A 19983-nucleotide genomic window follows, 5' to 3' on the forward strand; every position below is an offset into this window, starting at 1 on the left:
GTGGATGGTTATCATAGTTATACTTGAAAATATTTCCATCTTTTAAAATACTTCCTTTTGTGAAATTTAGTATTTCATACATATATAAGCAAGGAAGAGGTAGTATATTGAGATTTTTAAATATTGGTCTACAGGAGTCTGTACTTGGCGTGGTTTATTATTCTAACAATCTTTTTCTGTAGCCTAAATGTTTTGTTTGTACCTACGGAGTTCCACCAAAAGATAATTTCAATTGGAATGAAAGTAACTCTAATCTAATATACTCTAATAATACCGTACACCAGCAGTGACTAAATACTGCCATGGTACATTGTGATCACTGACGCATGGCTTGTATTTTGTGAGAGGAGTTTTACTGCATAGGTGTGTTTAACTTTTTATTTGAATGATTAAGATGTGTCTCCCATTTTAGGTTTTGCTGAATATGTATACCTAAAAATTTTGTGTCGCTCACAGATGAGACAGTTGTTCCATCAATTTTAAAAATCGGTCTTGCTGGATGTAGTTTCTGTGAATTGTGGAAATTGACTGTCGCTGTTTTTTCATTATTTATTATAAGCGTGTTTGTTCTGAACCATTGTATTTACTAACAAATCAGAACCACGGACACGAAAGAGTCCTGCATCGTACAAGTTATTACTCTTCATACGAGAAAAATAAAGAAACAAAATACTTAAATGAGAGAGGCAATCGCAGTCAACGAGAGATAAGAGTACCGTTGAGATTTCTAGCCACATGCAGGTTATTCGAATGCTGGAAGTTGTTCTACATCAGCACGGAAGTAGTAAAATGTAAACGGGAAAATTATATGTAAACTGTTGAAGCAATAATATCTACCAAGCAAGCATACATTCAGGCAATTATCATAAAACACTTTTTTACGTTTTGTGATCCTCTGTTGAAATTGACATGAACTTCGCAGACCCCTTACTAGATATGTGACACATTTTTTTGTGGTGGAAGCAGTTTTTCCAAATAGCTATGTAATTCACCAACTATACTGTATTTTCAAATTAATGAAGTCATCAATGTTAGAGAATCCTCCATCTTCGATCCTAAAGTGGTATATACAATGACTGTATATGCCTATTAGAATTGTCTTTTGTTAACGGATTACTTGAAGCGTTGAATCTGAGGTATGATATGCACAAATGCGAATTGAAAACACATGGCACAGTAACTTTGCTGTCAGCATCTGACTGGGGAATATTGTCAAACCGTCAATACTTAACGTCACACGTTCGGTACGTTTTGATATTAGGGTACTGAGAATATTTTGAGGGCCCTCAATTCTACTCGTCAATATTGCTAGTATTGACAATACGCGCCATCATACCCTAAATATAGTGAAGGTTCGACAATCTTACTGAACGTGTGAGAGGCCCCTTAACCATTGTGTGCTCCCATTATTGCAACTCCAAACGCCAATTCCGTATGCATTACATAACATTCACGTCTCGAGACAACAACTGCCTACAACCCATGAGTTAACGGAAAATGATAATATTCACTACTTTAATGTTATCTTCTGAATTTTATTCCTGGCCCCCAAACAAACTACACTATGCCAGCCAAGCCGTCTGGGTGTAGATACTTACCCGTGCGAATCCGGGCTAGGTCGCTAGTATCTAATAATGAACAGATTTTGTCTTCTCCTCATAAGCTATTACTAATGCATAAAATCAAGTTTAGCAGCTTGTCTCTATCGGCAAGGAAGCTAAATTTCAAAATCTGCTTTTCACCTGCACTCAATCATAATTCCATTTCTTATCATCTTAGATTGCTGAAACTGCATTCAATGTGTGCAGCAGTCACTAGCATTGTTACAAATACTCCTAAAGCTATTTCGATAAGCATCTTTTACCCTTACAATGGAAATAAACTTCGAAGTGTCCAAATGGGAAACCCTGTGAATGCCCTTCATCAGCTCTCCAATCTAGAACATTGAGGCAGCAGATATTGCATACGTTTGTTTACACGAGATGAACAGATTGTAACAGTCAGTAAGCACATTGACTAAGAACGCCTGCAATATTAATAATCAATCACAGGTGCGAGCTATGTAGGCGGCAGCCGTGTGAATCAGTCGCAATTTTTGCTATCTGGATAATAAGGACACTGTAGAAATGAGACTGTGACAAAAGTGTTTTGTTACAGTCGCGACCCTACGGAAAAGCTTCTTCCCGAAAGCAGACGATAGGTACAACAGCGGTAGGGGAACCCATGTATCCTTCCCGGTTAATTCTTAAATCGTTTTTCTTCTTTCGGTCCGGTTTTGTACCCCCCCCCCCTCCATCACCCCCCCTCTTCGGTGCCCTGAGCTCCCGCCGAACGCCTATCATGCCACCCGCTCTATACGATCTCGGCGGTTGGGGGTTTGGCGCCATCCCCTCAGATGCCATTTATGTTCAGACGATTTTCACGGTTGACACTGCTTGAGCCTCGTGGTCGGCTGTTAGTAGTAGTGTCGATGCGTTTTTCGCGATTACTTCAGCAGTGCTGCTGCCAATAGCGGTACTATTTATCTTCAGTTTGCGCCTCATATTCGAATTGACTCGCCAAAATTTGTCACTTACAGGTTCACTGAGTTGATAGAGTCAACTGACACTCAATGATCAATATTTTTTTTCTGGCTGACCATTAAATTGGTATAGCTTAGTATTACGAAATATGGTAGGTACATTTATTTATAAATTCCAGGTCGTCTTATTACAGTAATTCCTATTAAGGAGCAAATACTTACAAATCGTCCCCATTGATAGAAATGTGCTAGAAACTTGTAGTGTCTAAATAACTAACAAGTTCCAGAATTGAATCAGTAACATGGGGAACTGTTCCACCATGCTGAATATTTTTATCACATTTACTACACAATATTACTAGATTTATTAATGGGACTCACAACAATTACAGCCTTAGTATTTTTGTACAGAACAATATTATTTCTTAATGCCTAATTTTTTCTCTTTCTACCACATATAACGTTCAATTGTTGGCTTGTTAAGTCTAACATAATTTATCCTGTACTTGCAAGTATAGAACACATACTTGGTTTATTTAAATTTTAATTCGTTTTTTATTATGGTCACATTTCCCAAAAAATGACATGTTTTACTGGAATTTCTTTTTGTTATATTTCTTTCACTGCAGTTACTTTAAAATTTAGTTTAGCTTGTCATACAAACTGTAAAATGTGCTGCATACATAGTTAAGGAATTTCCTGATGTTTCAGTTAGACTAGAGATCAACTAAACTTTTTTCTTAGATTTGTCATTTTCTTTTGATTTCAGGTTTGTAAGGTGTTTGCATATGTGGTGCCACTGCAGCTGAGAGGTCTCACATGGGCCAGTATACAAACAGCTTTCTGACTCTCCACAAGTGCCAGTGCTGTATTGGCACCTTGACTTTCACCTTACTGGAGTGTGCTGAGCTGAAAGTGGTCTGGGCACAGTTATGTGGTTGCTGTGGTCCTGTTATCTCAGTTCCCCCACCCCTCCTCCTTCACTCCCAGGTGTGGAGTTTGCTGGCTGGTCCTCAGTTGATGCTGAGTTCTCAGCCTGTCATGATGTACCTGTGGGCAGCTGCCAGCATTCTCCTCTTGGTTGATCACTGCTGTAAGTGAACAGTCCTTCTTCTTACTTTTTATTGCCATTTATCATATACTTCTCTCAGTGGCATACATGGAGAAAAATATGTGTAGATATGTCTATATTAGTTTAATACAAAATAGAGAATTATAGCAACTAGAAAAGAGAGAAGATAAGATAAAATAAATTTTGCTTATAGTGCAGCCAAACAATAATTGTTGTTCTTGTTTTAAGTGTATGCTGGATAGGGCATTACATATAAAACTGACACTACATCGAGAAGCATCTGGAACTGGAAATAAAACATAAAGGTAACTATGTGCATTAACATGTACCAATGTTCACAAAATAAATCAGTGCACTTATAGTTCATTACCATGGAGCTGTCAAATGAAAATAGTTCAAATTTAATTTCAAATAGAACTAACTCCTCCTGTAAGATTACTTTAAATTCATTGACATACTTTGTTACTTGTTAAGAAATAAATAAGAAAGATCTGTGAGCATTATGAAATAGTACCATGTAGAATGTGAATAACATGGGTGATTTTTTTACTTCCACTGATAATATTGAATCTCTAAATGATACTAACACATTTATAAATATATGGCAATGTTTGTCAGTGGCATTAGTGTCAATAAATGATAATAATAAAACAACATGTATCTTCTTTTTAGACCACTACTCGCATTCATAAAAATTCGGAATTTTGATACAATTTATTACTGCACTGTAAAAAATAAAGCTTTAGCTGTTGTTTTAAGTCCACTGTTGAATATATACCTTACAATAATAATTAATACTGGAGCCAAATTAAAAAAAAAAAAAAAAAACTGTGTAATCTTTCTTAATTTGCTTGCAACGGTTGAGAAGTTTAATAATAAAGAAGATTAAGGGTTAAGGCATTACTGAAATGTCCCTTAGCAACACACTGAGGATAATACCTTATGAAATATTTAAGTGTATGTAGCAAGTGGATAACTGTAAATACCAGAAAATAACCATTACAGACTCCGCCATTTATAAAGTTTTACATGTTATAAGGTGGGTGAATGATTTAAAAATTATTTAGCTCCAACAGTTCTGGGTTGTGAGTGTGGGTCAGTTCAAAATTCTGACAAACTCTTTAGGACACCAAGTTTAGGATTCTTTATGGTTGTGTATTTTCTACAATTGTTTCTACATCATAAATTTGGCACCACCCTGTAATATTTATTTATTTATTTATTTATTTATCACTGCTTGCTGAGAGAAGTTAGAAGGATAAAAATGTTATATTAATTTAGACATATGATTATATTGCAGTCTGAATAACTTGAATAACTGTTCATCTATGCTGCTGAACCATCTGACTGTATGCTGTTTTTTACATATGTTTTTTAAAACAAAGAAAATGTGATATGACTTTCTTCATGCCCTAAAATTCAAAAGAATATGAAAACAGAAATAGACCAAGTGCAGAGAAAACTAACATTGTTTGACTAATCATTTTAACTTTGAATGCAGGAAATAATAGAGTAGCTCACCTTTTTCTCGGGTATAAGAATATCTTCTGATCCAGTAATATATTCCCAGATGGTGCAAAATCAGATGATGTGGAACTGTATCAGTCTCAGTGTCCTTCTGATGATGAGTATGTGCATTATAGCTGTGTTGCCAGTGATAAATGCAGCACTCTCAGAGCACGTTCCAGCATACACTTCTGTGATCGAGGTGATGAGCGCCTAATCTGCTGTCCTCTGCCTGCACAAAAAGCGAATAGTAAGTGTTGTATTATTTCTCTAAACCCCCGATTCTAAAATAATATAGATTAATTAATATTTCAATTAGAATCATATTTAGAATTTCTGTTAATATTTATGTTAAAACTCTGAAAACCTTGTATTTCACTTTTCAGAATGTGGTCAGCCATTAGCAAACAAACCTCCGTCTAGTCGTCTAGTAGCTGCTGTTATAGGAGGCATTTCATTAAGGAGTGCTGTTTCATCTCCATGGATGGTATGTAGAATGTACCATACTCCAAATCTTGTCTGGATCCACACATCTGGTTGATGTTCATTGGTTCAATTGTCAGGTTGCAGTTGGGCAGCGAACTAGGAATGGGTCAATTGACTGGTATTGTGGAGGAGCCCTCATTCAGGAAGACAGAGTACTTACAGCAGCACACTGTACTCTTAGAAGGTATGTTGTGGTAAAGCCTTTTGATAACTACCTGAAAGTCATTAAAGTAATAGCAGAAGTGTAAATGAAGTGCACATTTTACAACGGTATTCAGCTTGTTACAAAGAATTCTGAGCATATGTTCACATCCTTGCAACCATTTTATAGGAAAATAATGTGTTATTGTTATCATTCCTTCATCTCCAGTGGTAACTTTGTTGGTGAAAATTAAATGCCAACTGAGTCAAACATTTATGCTAATCTCATGTATGATATAGCGAATAGCATCTGTGGCTACTTTTGCTGGCGTATCAGGTTTAATTCTTGGAGACAAAATATCTTTTCTAAAGTAGACTGGTCTGAAACAAGTTATTTTGAGACTTGCTAAGGAATGTAGGTGATCATTATTGCTACTATACAAATTGCTGAAGCAGAGTAAAACTGTGAATCACAACCAGTTACTGACTGTTTCTTTAATAATCTCATTATTGTCAGGACAATTGACACAAATGACTCCTTTTTTGTAAATTATGTACATTCTTTTATAGTGCTCTTGAATTTTTACAGATCTGGAAGTAGATACTGTTGCCTGTTTGTGCAAGTTGAGAATCAAGTGGGGCAATAACATTTCCAATATATTCCTTCTTTAGGAGTTCGAAAGAAAACAATAGTATGGAAAGAACGGATACGATAGTACAGCAGCTAAAGGGATTCCAGGGAAAAGCTGAATAACAAAACAGTAATATGTTTTCAAAGAAAGCCATTGTGATGTGAGGATTTTCCACAAACAGAAAAACTATATATTTTAACTAAATTCGTTTTCATGTAATGACACTCAAGTCAGTGACATTAATAACTGGCTTCCATGAATTATGGAGAGTGAACATTAGGGGACATTCATATTATATGACAATATCCAAAGTGTTAATATTTGAGCACTGCTTATTTTGAGCAGAAACAATAATAAATGTAGGGAAGTTTGTTGATTGTTGTTTGTTTATTTATGGTTAACTTTTAACTGATGAAGTTAAGCTTTTTCTTATTTAACTGAATACTGGTAAGGAAGACACTGCAGCCCTGTGGATGATTTCCATTCAGAGAAAATAATTTACATGTATTGGAGATAAGGCAGGCTACACTATATGTTACTTCATGAGGCTATATACTTCACTGCTGAGAACAGATCAGTTGTGTAATTGCTGTTTATGAGAAATGACTTGGGAGATTACGGACACACAAGTCGCTGAAATGGTCTCCAATTCAAAGACTTGCACCCAGTCATTGTGCCACATGTGATTATTATGAAGTATACTCTGAGGTGATAAAAGTCATGGGATAGTTCCTAATATTATGTTGGACCTTCCACGCTTTAGTGCAGCAACTTGATGAACATGGGCTCAACCAGTCATTGGAAGTCTCCTGCAGAAGTATTGAGCCTGCTGCTTCCATAGTCACCCATAACTGCAAAAGTGTTTCTGGTGCAGAATTTTATGCATGAATTGACCTCTCGATTGTGTCTCATAAATGTTTGATGGGATTCATGTCAGGTTATCTGGGTTGCCAAATCATTTGCTCAAACTGTCCAGAACGTTCTTCAAACCAGTCGCAAACAATTATGGCTTGGCGACATGTTTGGGAACATGAAGTCCATGAATGGCAGAAAATAGTCTCCAAGGAACCAAACATAATCATTTCCAGTCCACAATCAGTTCAGTTGGATCAGAGGACCTGGTCCATTTGATGTAAACACAGCCCCCACCATTATGGAGCCACCACCAGGTTGCACAGTGGCTTGACAACAACTTTGGTCCATGCTTCGTGAGGTCTGTGGCACACTCAAACCCTATCATCAGCTTTTACGAACTGAAATTGGGACTCATCTGACCATGCTATGATCAAACCGATATGGCCACAAGCCCAGGAGATGTGCTGCAGGGGATGTTGTGCTGTTAGCGGAGACAGTCACGTCGGTCGTCTTGCTGCCATGGCCCCTTACTGCCAAATTTCACTGCATTGTCCTAATGGAAACATTCGTCATATGTCCCACATTGGTTTCTGCAGTTATTTCATGGAATGTTACTTGTTTGTTAGCACACTGTTGCTTGTTTGTTAGCATGGAAAATTATATGCAAACGCCACTGCTCTTGGTCGTTACGTGAAGACCGTCGGCCACTGTGTTGGCTGTGGTGAGAGGTAATGCCTGAAATTTGGTATTCTTGGAACTCTCTTGACACTGTGGATCTTTGAATATTGGATTCCCTGATAATTTCCAAATTGGAATGTCCCATGTGTCTAGCTCTAACTACCATTCTGCTTTCAAAGTCTGTCAAGTCTTGTTGTGCATCCATAGTCACTGCGAAAACCTGTCCACATGAATCACTTGAGTACAAATGACAGTTCTGCCAATGCACAGACCTTTTATACCTTGTGTAGGTGATCATTCCCACCAACACCAGCTTTTCCGAACTGTGCAGGTGGAAACTCTCCCTGTGTCCCCATAACCCTCCTGGCCTCAACCTTTGTTAGTCATTGTCCTTTACACACCTGTCCCCTTCGCTGTTTCCATTCTAGCACTATACAGCCCTCAATTCCATCAGAGCACTGTAGTCTCTTTACTTTTCCCCTTTTCCGCTGGTCCCCCCTCCCTCCCACATAACCTCCTGAGAGCACATAGCTGCCCTACCCTCTCGCCACCTCATCCCTGTATGATCCCACAATCAGTTTTCAACTGTCCCCCATCCCTATGCTACTACCCCTCCCCTTCTGCATCCCAGCCTCCTCCTCACCCCGTCCACAGCTCGTGGGCGGATTTTCTCTGCCTCGTGATGACTGGGTGTTTTGTGATGTCCTTAGGTTGGTTAGGTTTAAGTAGTTCTAAGTTCTAGGGGACTGATGACCATAGATGTTAAGTCCCATAGTGCTCAGAGCCATTTTGAACCTCCTTACCCCTGCCACCCAGTTTGTTTCTCTCATCATGCACTGCTGCTCACAATCTGGACTTGGCAGCCAGAGACTGTGGTCATGTGAGTGTGAGATGTGTTTACGTGAGTGGTGTATGTTGTTTAATTCTGATGAAGTCCTGTTTGGCCAAAAGCATTGTTTGACAGTCATTTGTTGTGCCTATCTGTAACTCAGCGTCTCAACTATACCATCAACAGCAAGTATCCTTTTCATGATTTTGCCGAGAAGATTAATGAATATTTAAGAAGGGTGACAGACGCATGGCCCACCATAGCAACACCTGGGGTATATAAAAATCTGTGGAGTTGCGGATAAATGTATACTGAAACCACAAAAAGAAGTGTCAACTCCGACACAGCTGAACACGAAAGGAACTGTTGAATGGCATATACCAAAAAATTGGTCTTAACAGAACAGGTTTTTCAAGAGGGGAACCACGAAATAAAATTCAGTGAGACAAGCATTTTAGCAAGGACATTGGATCATCATGCAGAAATGTATAGAAAAGCAATAGAGGTTCACAAACATCAAAATAATTTTAATAGAAAGGAAGAAGGTTTGAAGTAAGATAAAATATGGATGTCAACTTTGTACCAACAGAATAACAACTGATTATTTTTAATCGAGAACGATGGTGCCATACATTTGGCATCACATGATATATTGTGACACCCTCTATACACTCTGTAAATGCGAGAACCCCTCAAGCTTTAGTAGAATAGCCATTTTACGTCAGAAGATGGCTCCTGCAGTTATAGGCAAAATGTCAGGAAGCAGTTTTATACATCAACCACAGCCTCCCTGCCCAGACATTTTAGCTGAAGAATTTCATACTGAGTAATATTTCGCAAGAAAGATACTTTTACCCTGTAATTCTTACTGTAAAGTTATGTTTTTCAATGCAATTGTGTTAGAGCTACTGGATAAATACCGTAAGTATACATTTTTATTTTATATTTGATTGGCAAAGCTATTGTGACCAGTTTGAACTGAGTTAGGTCATCTTCAGATATAAACTATTACTACTACTCGTATCAGTTGGTTCAGTTATTCTAAGTTATTTATTGTAGCTATAAATGCTTTTATTGGCACACATGCAACAGCATGTGCTAGCTAACATGTTCCAAAAACAGCACATAAAAACAGGATTTTTCCAGGGATTATACCTGTTGGTAATAGGAAGCTAGAGTCATATGTTTTGGATAGCCCTTGGGTTAGGGACCATTTCCATACCCAACAGAAGTACCGTCTTACTGTAACTATGAGAATCCTACAGTTCAGGGTCAAAGTTTGAATATTACACACTTCCCCCAGCTTAGGAAAATGAAATAAATCAATTGGTTCTTTTTGCATTGTGTGTGTTCTATAGCACACCTTAAGGGGCTTATGGAGGCACCATTTAGTTCATGGGTGGCCCCCTGAGAAGACCCAAGAAACATGGTTTTTCGATCCTAAAACGGAGCCGTGGATTCCAAGATGGCTATGCACAGCAAGTGGCTGAAATGTTTATGATATATCCCTAAGATTTCGAACAAGTTTGAAAATTTTCTTGATATCTTTATCTGTTTATGATATACAGAGGTTTAAGTTTATGATAAATAGTTTAGACAAGAAGAGAATATAAGCTTTCGAAATGTAGTGATACAGAAGTATGCTGAAGATTAGGTGGGTAGATCACATAACAAATGAGGAGGCATTGAATAGAATTGGGGAGAAGAGGAGATTGTGGCACAATTTGACCAGAAGAAGGGATCGGTTGGTAGGACATGTTCTGAAGCATCAAGGGATCACCAATTTAGTACTGGAGGTCAGCGTGGAGGGTAAAAATCGTAGAGGGAGACCAAGAGATGAATACACTAAGCAGATTCAGAAGAATGTAGGCTGCAGTAGGTACTGGGAGATGAAGAAGCTTGCACAGGATAGAGTAGCATGGAAAGCTGCATCAAACCAGCCTCAGGACTGAAGATCACAACAACAACAAGGTTACCCTGTTTCTACACACAAAGTATGCACATAAAATCTGATATGAGGCAAAACATGGTGTATAAAGTGACATAGCACAGAGAAATATGCCGTAAAGTGTATATATTTTCATCAGAAGGGTTCTGGGAACCCCATGTTGCACTGAAACATATTCAAATATTTGTACACATAAAATATGCTCTGACTTGTAAAATTAGTTTCATGTTACTTTAATTTCACACAGATAAACTATTATAATTTTTCTGAACCATACAATTATTTTCACGTGAGTAACATGCTGCCCTGTGGCTTGGAAAAGAAGGGAACCCACATAATAATGCTGTATCAGAGCACTAAAAAGGCTAATATGCCCCTGTTTTAAAAGACTCTGACCAAAAAGTGAAGCACCAGCTGCCTCAGTCTACTTTCTTCAACACCTTTAAAAATTATTCCACAAATTTTAGTACGTGAACGTTTTCGCACTCACTCATGCTGAGAGAAGAGGAGGCAGTGGCAGTGGGAAAGAGATGGAAAAGTAATAAATACTCAAACGTAGTAGACAATGGTTGTGGTACAGATTGGTTCAAATGGCTCTAAGCACTATAGGACTTAACATCTGAGGTCATCAGTCCCCTAGACTTAGAGCTACTTAAATCTAACTAACCTAAGGACATCAGACACATCCATGCCCGAGGCAGGATTCGAACCTATGACCGTAGCAGCAGTGCGGTTCTGGACTGAAGCACTTAGAACCGCTCGGCCACAGCAGCTGGCCTGTGGTGCACAAAGAATAAATGAGACAAAGGTTGTTGTTGTTGTTGCGGTCTTCAGTCCTGAGACTGGTTTGATGCAGCTCTCCATGCCACTCTATCCCGTGCAAGCCTCTTCATCTCCCAGTGCCTACTGCAACCTACATCCTTTTGAATCTGCTTAGTGTAATCATCTCTTGGTCTCCCTCTATGATTTTTACCCTCCAATACTAAATTGGTGATCCCTTGATGCCTCAGAACATGTCCTACCAACCGATCCCTTCTTCTCGTCAAGTTGTGCCACAAACTTCTCTTCTCCCCAATCCTATTCAGTACCTCCTCATTAGTTATGTGATCTACCCACCTAATCTTCAACATTCTTCTGTAGCACCACATTTCGAAAGCTTCTATTCTCTTCCTGTCCAAACTATTTATCGCCCATGTTTCACTTCCATACATGGCTACACTCCATATGAATACTTTCAGAAATGACTTCCTGACACTTAAATCTATAATCGATGTTAACAAATATCTCTTCTTCAGAAATGCTTTCCTTGCCATTGCCAATCTACATTTTATATCCTCTCTACTTTTACCATCATCAGTTATTTTGCTCCCCAAATAGCAAATCTCCTTTACTACTTTAAGTGTCTCATCTCCTAATCTAATTCACTCAGCATCACCCGACTTAATTCGACTACATTAAAGATAGCATGAGAGAAAGTGAGGGACACAATGTCAGTGGTGTATAGTTGGCAGTGACAGAACAGTGCTAGGGAAAGAATGAAGAAGACAGTACCATTGGGAAAGGAATAAAGAGAAGGAGAAAGTGGAAGTGGGCGAGAGCCAGTGATAATGGGAGACAGAGTTTGTGGCAATGACTACAGGGAAGAGAGAGATAGTGACACTGAGAAGAGACAATGTCAGTGGGAAGGAAAGAATGAGATAGTAGTAGTAAGAGAGAGCAAGAGTGAGACAATGGTAGTGAGACGAGACAGTGATAGTTAGAGAGACACAAAGAATTAACAACAATGTGTTGAGCCAAATGAGTTAGTAAGAGTGGGCAAGTGGAAGTGGATGGGGATGGGTAGAAGCAACTTACAGCAATGGACAAGTGGATGTGAGTGAATTACAGTTATGGGAGCTTGTGGGAATTAGTTGCAAGTTGCACGTTAAAAAGAGTGCAAATTGTTTGCATGCGAAAATTTTTAGTGGTGTTGACGAAGGTACAATGGGGCAGATAGTACCTGACTTTTCGATCAGAGTCTTTTAAAACAAGAGCATATTGGTCTTTTTTTTGCTTAAATAGGAGCATATTTTTGCTGGTTGATTTAATGCATTGGGAAATAACTGTAGGAATTCCAATACCTAGAACAGATCTCTGTGAAATGTGCAATAATTTATATTATGCTATGTTGATACTGTTTTCTTCCTCTGATCATATAATTTGTTTCCTTGGATGGATACTATGTAAAATAAATGAAAAGCAACCACTCACCTATAGCTGACTGATGTGTGGTGCATAGAAACATGCAACAGAAAACAGTTTTTACACTAGCTTTCATGCTCTCGCTCTTTTTCTAGTAGGAGTACACAAATTTACACAGACAACCACACATGCACATGCATCACACCATTTAACTTTTCAGCAGTAGCCAATAATATCATATGGCAACAATGGTGAAACAATGCAAAATAAATTCATACCTGTGTCTTCAAATCAACATAATTCGAGATTATTCTAATGAAGCACATGAAGAAGAACTAGTATCAGTTATATAGGGAATTACTTGTGTTACTATTTGCTGACTGTCAGGAGGTGGAATAGCAGATACACATATTACTCTCAAAGCAGAGCACAACTTTTAGTTTTCATTCCATTCGAAAGTAATCAAAGCTAATTCAGTTTATATTTGTCTTGCCTTAATCAGAACAACAGTTTTCAATTAAATGTTTGTTATGTTTAAATGCAGCGAATCCATGTCAGATGTAGTTTGCCTACAGAAAACCAGACGTCGTGCGTGTAGGAGAATTGGATTTTGCACGCAGTGACGACAGGGCTGCACCTCAAGATGTAACCATATCAGCTGTGAAGGTACATCCATTTTATCAACCACCGGAGCATTATCATGACATTGCTGTGCTGCAGCTTGCTAATCCCGTGGAACCAAGCCAGTATATCAGTACCATTTGTCTCCCACAATTAGGAGACAATGATGATGAATTAAGTGGAAAGACTGCAATGCTTTATGGTTGGGGACTCCTTGGATTTGGTAAGAAACAAAGATAATACCTTTCTATATCTTATATTCTTGCAATGAGCAGGTGATAATTATTGTGACTTTTTATATTATCTAATGTATGCAGATATATTTTTCATTGAAGCTCTACAACATTTATTTATGTATCCACACACCAAGTGTCAACTAAATGACAAGGAAATTATTACTATTTCAGCAAAACACTTTCTTTGAAGAAAAGTAACCATCCCCAAGATATGATCTTGTCATTCATCTCTCAGAATTGAACCTTCAGGCGATATTTTATAGCCATAATTGTTATGACTGTGTTATTCAGCCTACGATTGTTTTATCTTGCAGCCAGAAATTCCCATATCCAGATGTTGATACAGTTGCAATGCTTGAAATGCCTTAAAGTAACTCTACAGCATGCTGTTGCCCCTCTTCAGAATTAAAATTGTAACTGAATTTACTTTATCACAGGTGTCCCAAAAATGAAACCATTCTTACCAGTGTTATTACTTTTTGCTTTTGTAGTAAATGAAATCTTCTACTTCATCTTACACTTTACTCTCAAACAGAAACTGCTTTTAACTTGTAATTCTATCACATTTGTCAATAATTCTTCAATGCATTAGTCCTGTGCTCTTTGTAATTTTATTGTGTTAGAAAAATTAATGTTGATATTAGAAATGCTAATGTATATATCAAGTGAAGTCTGTTCATTTTCCCTTCATAATTTCTATTTATTTATTTGCAGCTTACCTGTCTTTTATTGTATGAGTAAATTTAGTTCCTGCAAATGCACATTGTTGTTTGTCATATTTTTTAGTTTTCTTTGTTTAGATATGTTCTTCCCTAAAAATAAATTTGATTTTGCATGTCTTCATTCTTGCTATAAATTTTTTACTACATTTTTGTTGTTGGTATATTCAGTTTAATTTTGTCATTATCTCCATGCACTTTTAGTTACTAACAGCTAGAACATCATCAAAGAAGTTGAATAACAAATACAGTGCAAATAAAATTACAGTCAAACTAACTTATATCTAACTAATCACCAACAATCAGTTTAGCTGTTAGTGAAAACTGTATCAAAATCCCAACAAAGAGGACCTGTGATTAGCCTTCACATGCAGACAGAACATGAACTGAGGGACTTTAAGTTATGCGTGGATAGAAGTTCAGAGCATAATAAGTACAATATGAGTAACACTTACAGTAAAAGAATAAGTTTCATGTGTCAATACTTTCATTTAATGAGTAAAATCAGTTTTCAACTAAGTAAGCCTTTGCCTGTATTTTAAACTGTTTAGTGTCTTCCAACAGTTTTGTGACTAGGTAAAAACATTGTATACTTTGATGCTTGGGTGGAGGACACCCTTCTAAAATAGCCTTGTTCATTGTTATCTATACACATGTGTCTTCATTTTGTCTTGTGTTGTAATCATGCACAGTGTAACTGTGGTAATTTTTTACATTCTTGTTTCTTCTCATTTGCACCCCATTTCTGTAAATGTATATACAAGGAAAACACAACATACTATTTCTTGTGGCCTTCTTTCAATATCCTGCAGGATTTTCTTTGGTTTACACTTTCGACTACTCTTATTGTTCTCTTTCACAGTCTTAAAGATTTTAAGCTAACAGTAGTATTCCCTCAAAACAATGCAAGTGTTAAGTGGACACATATCAAGTACACACATTTGAGTGTGTCACTTCTGATGCACTGAGCGAGGCGATGCAGTGGCTAGCACACTGGACTCGCATTCGGGAGGTCGACGGTTCAATCCCGCGTCCGGCCATACTGATTTAGGTTTTCCGTGATTTCCCTAAATCGCTCCAGGTTAATGCCAGGATGGTTCCTTTGACAGGGCACACCCTGATTTCCTTCCCCGTCCTTCCCTAATCTGATGACACCGATGACCTCGCTGTTTGTTGTCTTCCCCCAAACAAACCAACCAACCAACCATCTTCTGATGCAGTTTTTTAAATTCTCTTCATGTAACACATGAGGAAATAGTGGAGTTCTGTTCTGGTCTGTGTGTATATCCGTAGCAATAGTGTTCTCTGTGTATATTATAAATCCTCAAAAGAAAAATAATCTGAGAGGCTGTCTGAGGCCTCTTGAATCTGTGTCATGAGTGTTACTTTTAATCAATATAGCAATATCATCTAAAAATTGAAGTGTCTTTTGTGTAATAAGTCACTAACATATAGCAGGAACAGCATAAAACTGAGAACAGATTCTCATGTGACACTATTTTTCCCCTAAAAGGGCAGAGTTATATTTCACAACCAAACCATTTCTTTCCTGCCCAATTTCCTTTGTCAAACGTGATTCCACCCAGTTATTTGTTGTTTACCTGACACCTATTTTTTCTAGTTAAAAACAGTTTTTCATGACTTATTCTATTAAATGTTTTTGCTAAATCTAGTAATAAAGCTGTAACATATGCTCTGTTATCCACTGGTTGCAATATACCATGTATAAATGAGAAGATTGCTGTTTCTGTTGAGTGAGCTATTTGGGAACAATGTCGGGACTCCAATAGTATGTTATTGGGTTCTAAAAAGTTTGATATCTTTTTATAGAAAGGTTTCTCTATTACCTTTGAAAATTGTGATAATGAAGCTACAGGTCATTTTCCTCATTCCCTTCTTACACAGTGGCTTAACTTGGCAAAGAGAATGTCACACATGTTATGCCCTCAGAGACAAATCATCTTTTAAACAACAGGATATCCTAACAGCATCTAGTGATTTCATCTAGAGATCTCAAGAGTCACAGTTAATTAAAAAGAAGTGGCAACTAAAACACCCCTATTACATTACAATTTTAGTAACAATTTATAGGAAAATCAGTACCCAATATTGGTAGTGAGTAATACTAATATGTTCAATGTGTCACTTTTCATAAGGAGTCAATGACTCAGTTTTTCAGACAGGAAGAATGGACTAGTTGTAACAGAGGCATGGCAGTGTGGTTGGTCATGGTGTGAAGTCATTTGCAAGTGTGTGCAGTGATAAGTGTTGAGAGACTAAATGAACAGCCTATAACAAGTTTTAATGTTATTAAGCTAACCTGTTCCAAATATACAGTATATGAACATAAAATAATACATTAAGTAACCTACAGTAAGATAGTATGTTTATTAAGACAATGGTCTCAGATTTGGGAGAATGAAGGCTTCATTTTTTCTGTGTTTTTTTCTGTTTCCTAATTCAGTTCAGGCAAATGATGGGATGTTTCCTTCAACAAGACCACAGTTGATACATGGGAGAGCATCGAAATGCTGAAAGACCTGCACTGGCAGATGCTTGAAGATAGGTGCCTACTATCACCCAAAAGCCTACTCATGAAGTATTTAGTGAGGAATCTAGGGATACCTACAGTTCCCTACACATCACTCCCACACAGACTGTAAAGACAACATTAGACTAATTATAGAATGCACAGAGGCATTCGAGGAGTTATTCTTCCCGCCCTCCTTATGCAAACTGAACAGATGGAAATTGTAGCACATGCTACAATGTGACATACACTCTGGCATGTACTCCACTGTAGTTTATACTGTATAATTTTGGATGTGTATTTTTTATTTGTGCAGCTGCAATAGTTTCTCACTCTCTTAATAATGGTTTTGTCATTCCAAGGCATTACAAGCTCCTTTTCAGCATTCCTAGTTGAATATTGGGATAATTCCTTTGAAAAGTATGTGACATATCTACTGCCTCATTCTAAACTCAATTCAAGTTGCATTCTAAGTGACCTGATCAGTTACAGGACGTTAAACTATGATGATCTTTCTGTGTGGTGAATAGTTTTTGAAATAAGAGCTAGTGGTCATATGAACAGAAAAAAGTAGAAAAGACTAATGAAATGCTGTGTTCCAGATAATTTTCTGCCACATACTACTCTCTCACCAAATATATCAACAAAAGTTACTTTAATTTATTAATATCTGTAATACATTTATTGACTTTTTCATTTGTTACCTCCATTTTGTTTACTCCCTTCTTTGGACATTTATTCCTTTCATCTCTCTCTCTCTCTCTCTCTCTCTCTCTCTCTCTCTCTCTCTCTCTCTCTCTATCTCTCTCTCTCCCCTCCCTCTCTCTGTCCTCTACCTATTTTCTGATTTGATTTTACTATTCTGACTTGTGCTTTTATATTGCACCACTCAGCTAATTTCTAGTTCTCAGAGTGTGAACCTTCACTTGTTTTCCTGGTGGCCTAAAACTACAGCAAGTCTTTTTTAATCCAGTTTCCAAATTACTTTTAGCTGCTACATCTACTGTGCACTCATCATTTCAGTTATCTTCACGCCCATTTTGTTTCTTGCAACATATAAGCATTTAATGACATGATCTATGAGTTCCTAAAGCCAGATGTGTGGGTCATGCATATGTTTGTGCCAGTACTCAGATGAAGGTGTTACTCCACTGCAAAGTGAAAGTTTCAGTACACTGTCCCAACTGTTTTAGTTTTGGTGCTTGGCAACTACAGTACTAAATTTTTCTTATAGTGTTGCTGTTTGTATTTCTGTGTCCCCATTCCCACATAAAAAGATAACACTTGCAATGATTTTTCTAAATTTTGTTCCAGGTGGAGAAAGACCAGATACACTTCAGGAGGCAAGTGTTACAATCTTTAACAATTCAGTGTGTAATGAACAATATTCGCGACCAACAGTTCCAAAACAGAGATATCCTCAGGGAATTATTGACTCTCAGTTATGTGCTGGTCATGAAGAAGGTGGAAAAGATGCCTGTCAGGTTTGTGTGCACCTTTTTGCAATTGACTAATATTTACTTGTAGCATTAGGTACTGTGAAATATGCATTGTATTGACAAATCCTTTGTGTGTTTGCAAACTTTGGTACTGAACTTATCAGTCTGTTTGATTACTGCCAGCTTCTGTTACTGATATGTATGCTTTCCAATTATTTTTATTTTCCTCATTTACAGGGTGACTCTGGTGGTCCACTTGTCTTACAAAATGGTGGTGTTTACACAGTGGTTGGAATTGTCTCCTCTGGAGTTGGATGTGGATCCAAATCATTTCCTGGAATTTATACTAGAGTCTCATCATATGTCACGTGGATTCAAAAACAACTGTAAATATTCAGATAAAATAAAGCAAAAAGTCTTTCTTTTATATATTTTTGTTGTACCCCATGCTGTTACTATCCTGAAAGTGGACCACTAAGTAATTAACACATTATATGTTACAGAACCTATAGTCTTGTCTTTGACTCAGACTTATTCCTCCTCTGGAACTATTATATGAGGGCTATTCAGAAAGTAGGGAACGTTCCCATCTGACGCCACTAGGGGCGTGCCGATTGCATATATTTTGATATGTGTGTGCTCGGCAGCTCAGTTGGCATCCATCCGTAACAGAGGGAACATCTTTGTCTGTCTGTTTTTTGTTTTTTTTCTGATATATGAATTTGAAATATGCGCTGCAATTGAAAATCCTACCAGTTGTGAGGTGTGGTCTGATACGGTTTTTGTTGGCAAAAATCTAAAACCCATAGAAATTTATCGTGAACTGTACGAAATGTATGGAACAATGTAATGAGTGAATGTTCTGTCTGGAAATGGTGCATTCAGTTTAAAAATGGCCGAACCAACATTCATGATGAAGAGAAGAGTGGACACCCCAGCATTGTGACTAACGATCTTGTCACTAATGTTGATGAAACTATTTGTGAAAACCATCGCTTCACAATAATGGAGCTTTCACTTTCTTTTCCACAAGTTTCACGGACTTTGTTGTTTGAAATTCTCACTCAAAAGCTAGGCTATCACAAATTTTGCGCATGATGGGTGACCAAAATGTTTACAGAGCACCATAAAGAACAGCGAATGGGGACAACATTGACATTTCAACTATCAAACTTTGCACAGCCTTAGAAGAGCAGCTCAAACCAGACATCGAGGGAAGCTGACATCAAAAATTTTGTTTTTGCACAATGCCCAACCTCACACGGCAAACTACACTAAAGAACTCCTTAATTCATTCAAATGGAAAATTTTCCCTCATCCGCCCTACCAAGCGACTTCCGTCTTTTTCTCAAGATGAAGAACTGGCTTGCAACGCAGCGCTTCGATGATGATGCGGATCTCCAGGCGGGTGTGACTCACTGGCTAAAGTCTCAGGCGGCAGAATTTTACAATGAAGGTCTTTCAAAGCTTGTCCACTGCTATGATAAGTGCCTCAATGTGTTTGGTGACTATGTGGAAAACTAGTATGTCAACTGCCCTTTCAGATTTATACAGGGTGTTACAAGAAGGTACAGCCAAACTTTCAGGAA

General features: G+C 37.7%; 1 protein-coding gene across 1 annotated transcript; it reads left to right on the forward strand.

Annotated features, from left to right (window-relative positions):
• Positions 1-3340: 3340 nt before the first annotated feature.
• Positions 3341-18823, forward strand: LOC126284444 (venom protease-like). Its single transcript, XM_049983366.1, has 7 exons — positions 3341-3614; positions 5164-5349; positions 5486-5586; positions 5663-5769; positions 13425-13693; positions 18270-18439; positions 18632-18823. Exons 1-7 carry the CDS (start codon positions 3341-3343, stop codon positions 18782-18784), a joined length of 1260 nt encoding a protein of 419 aa, XP_049839323.1. The 3' UTR covers positions 18785-18823.
• The last annotated feature ends 1160 nt before the right edge of the window (positions 18824-19983 follow it).

Source organism: Schistocerca gregaria, chromosome 8 (assembly GCF_023897955.1).
Source record: "Schistocerca gregaria isolate iqSchGreg1 chromosome 8, iqSchGreg1.2, whole genome shotgun sequence".
NCBI classification, from domain to species: Eukaryota; Metazoa; Arthropoda; class Insecta; order Orthoptera; family Acrididae; genus Schistocerca; species Schistocerca gregaria.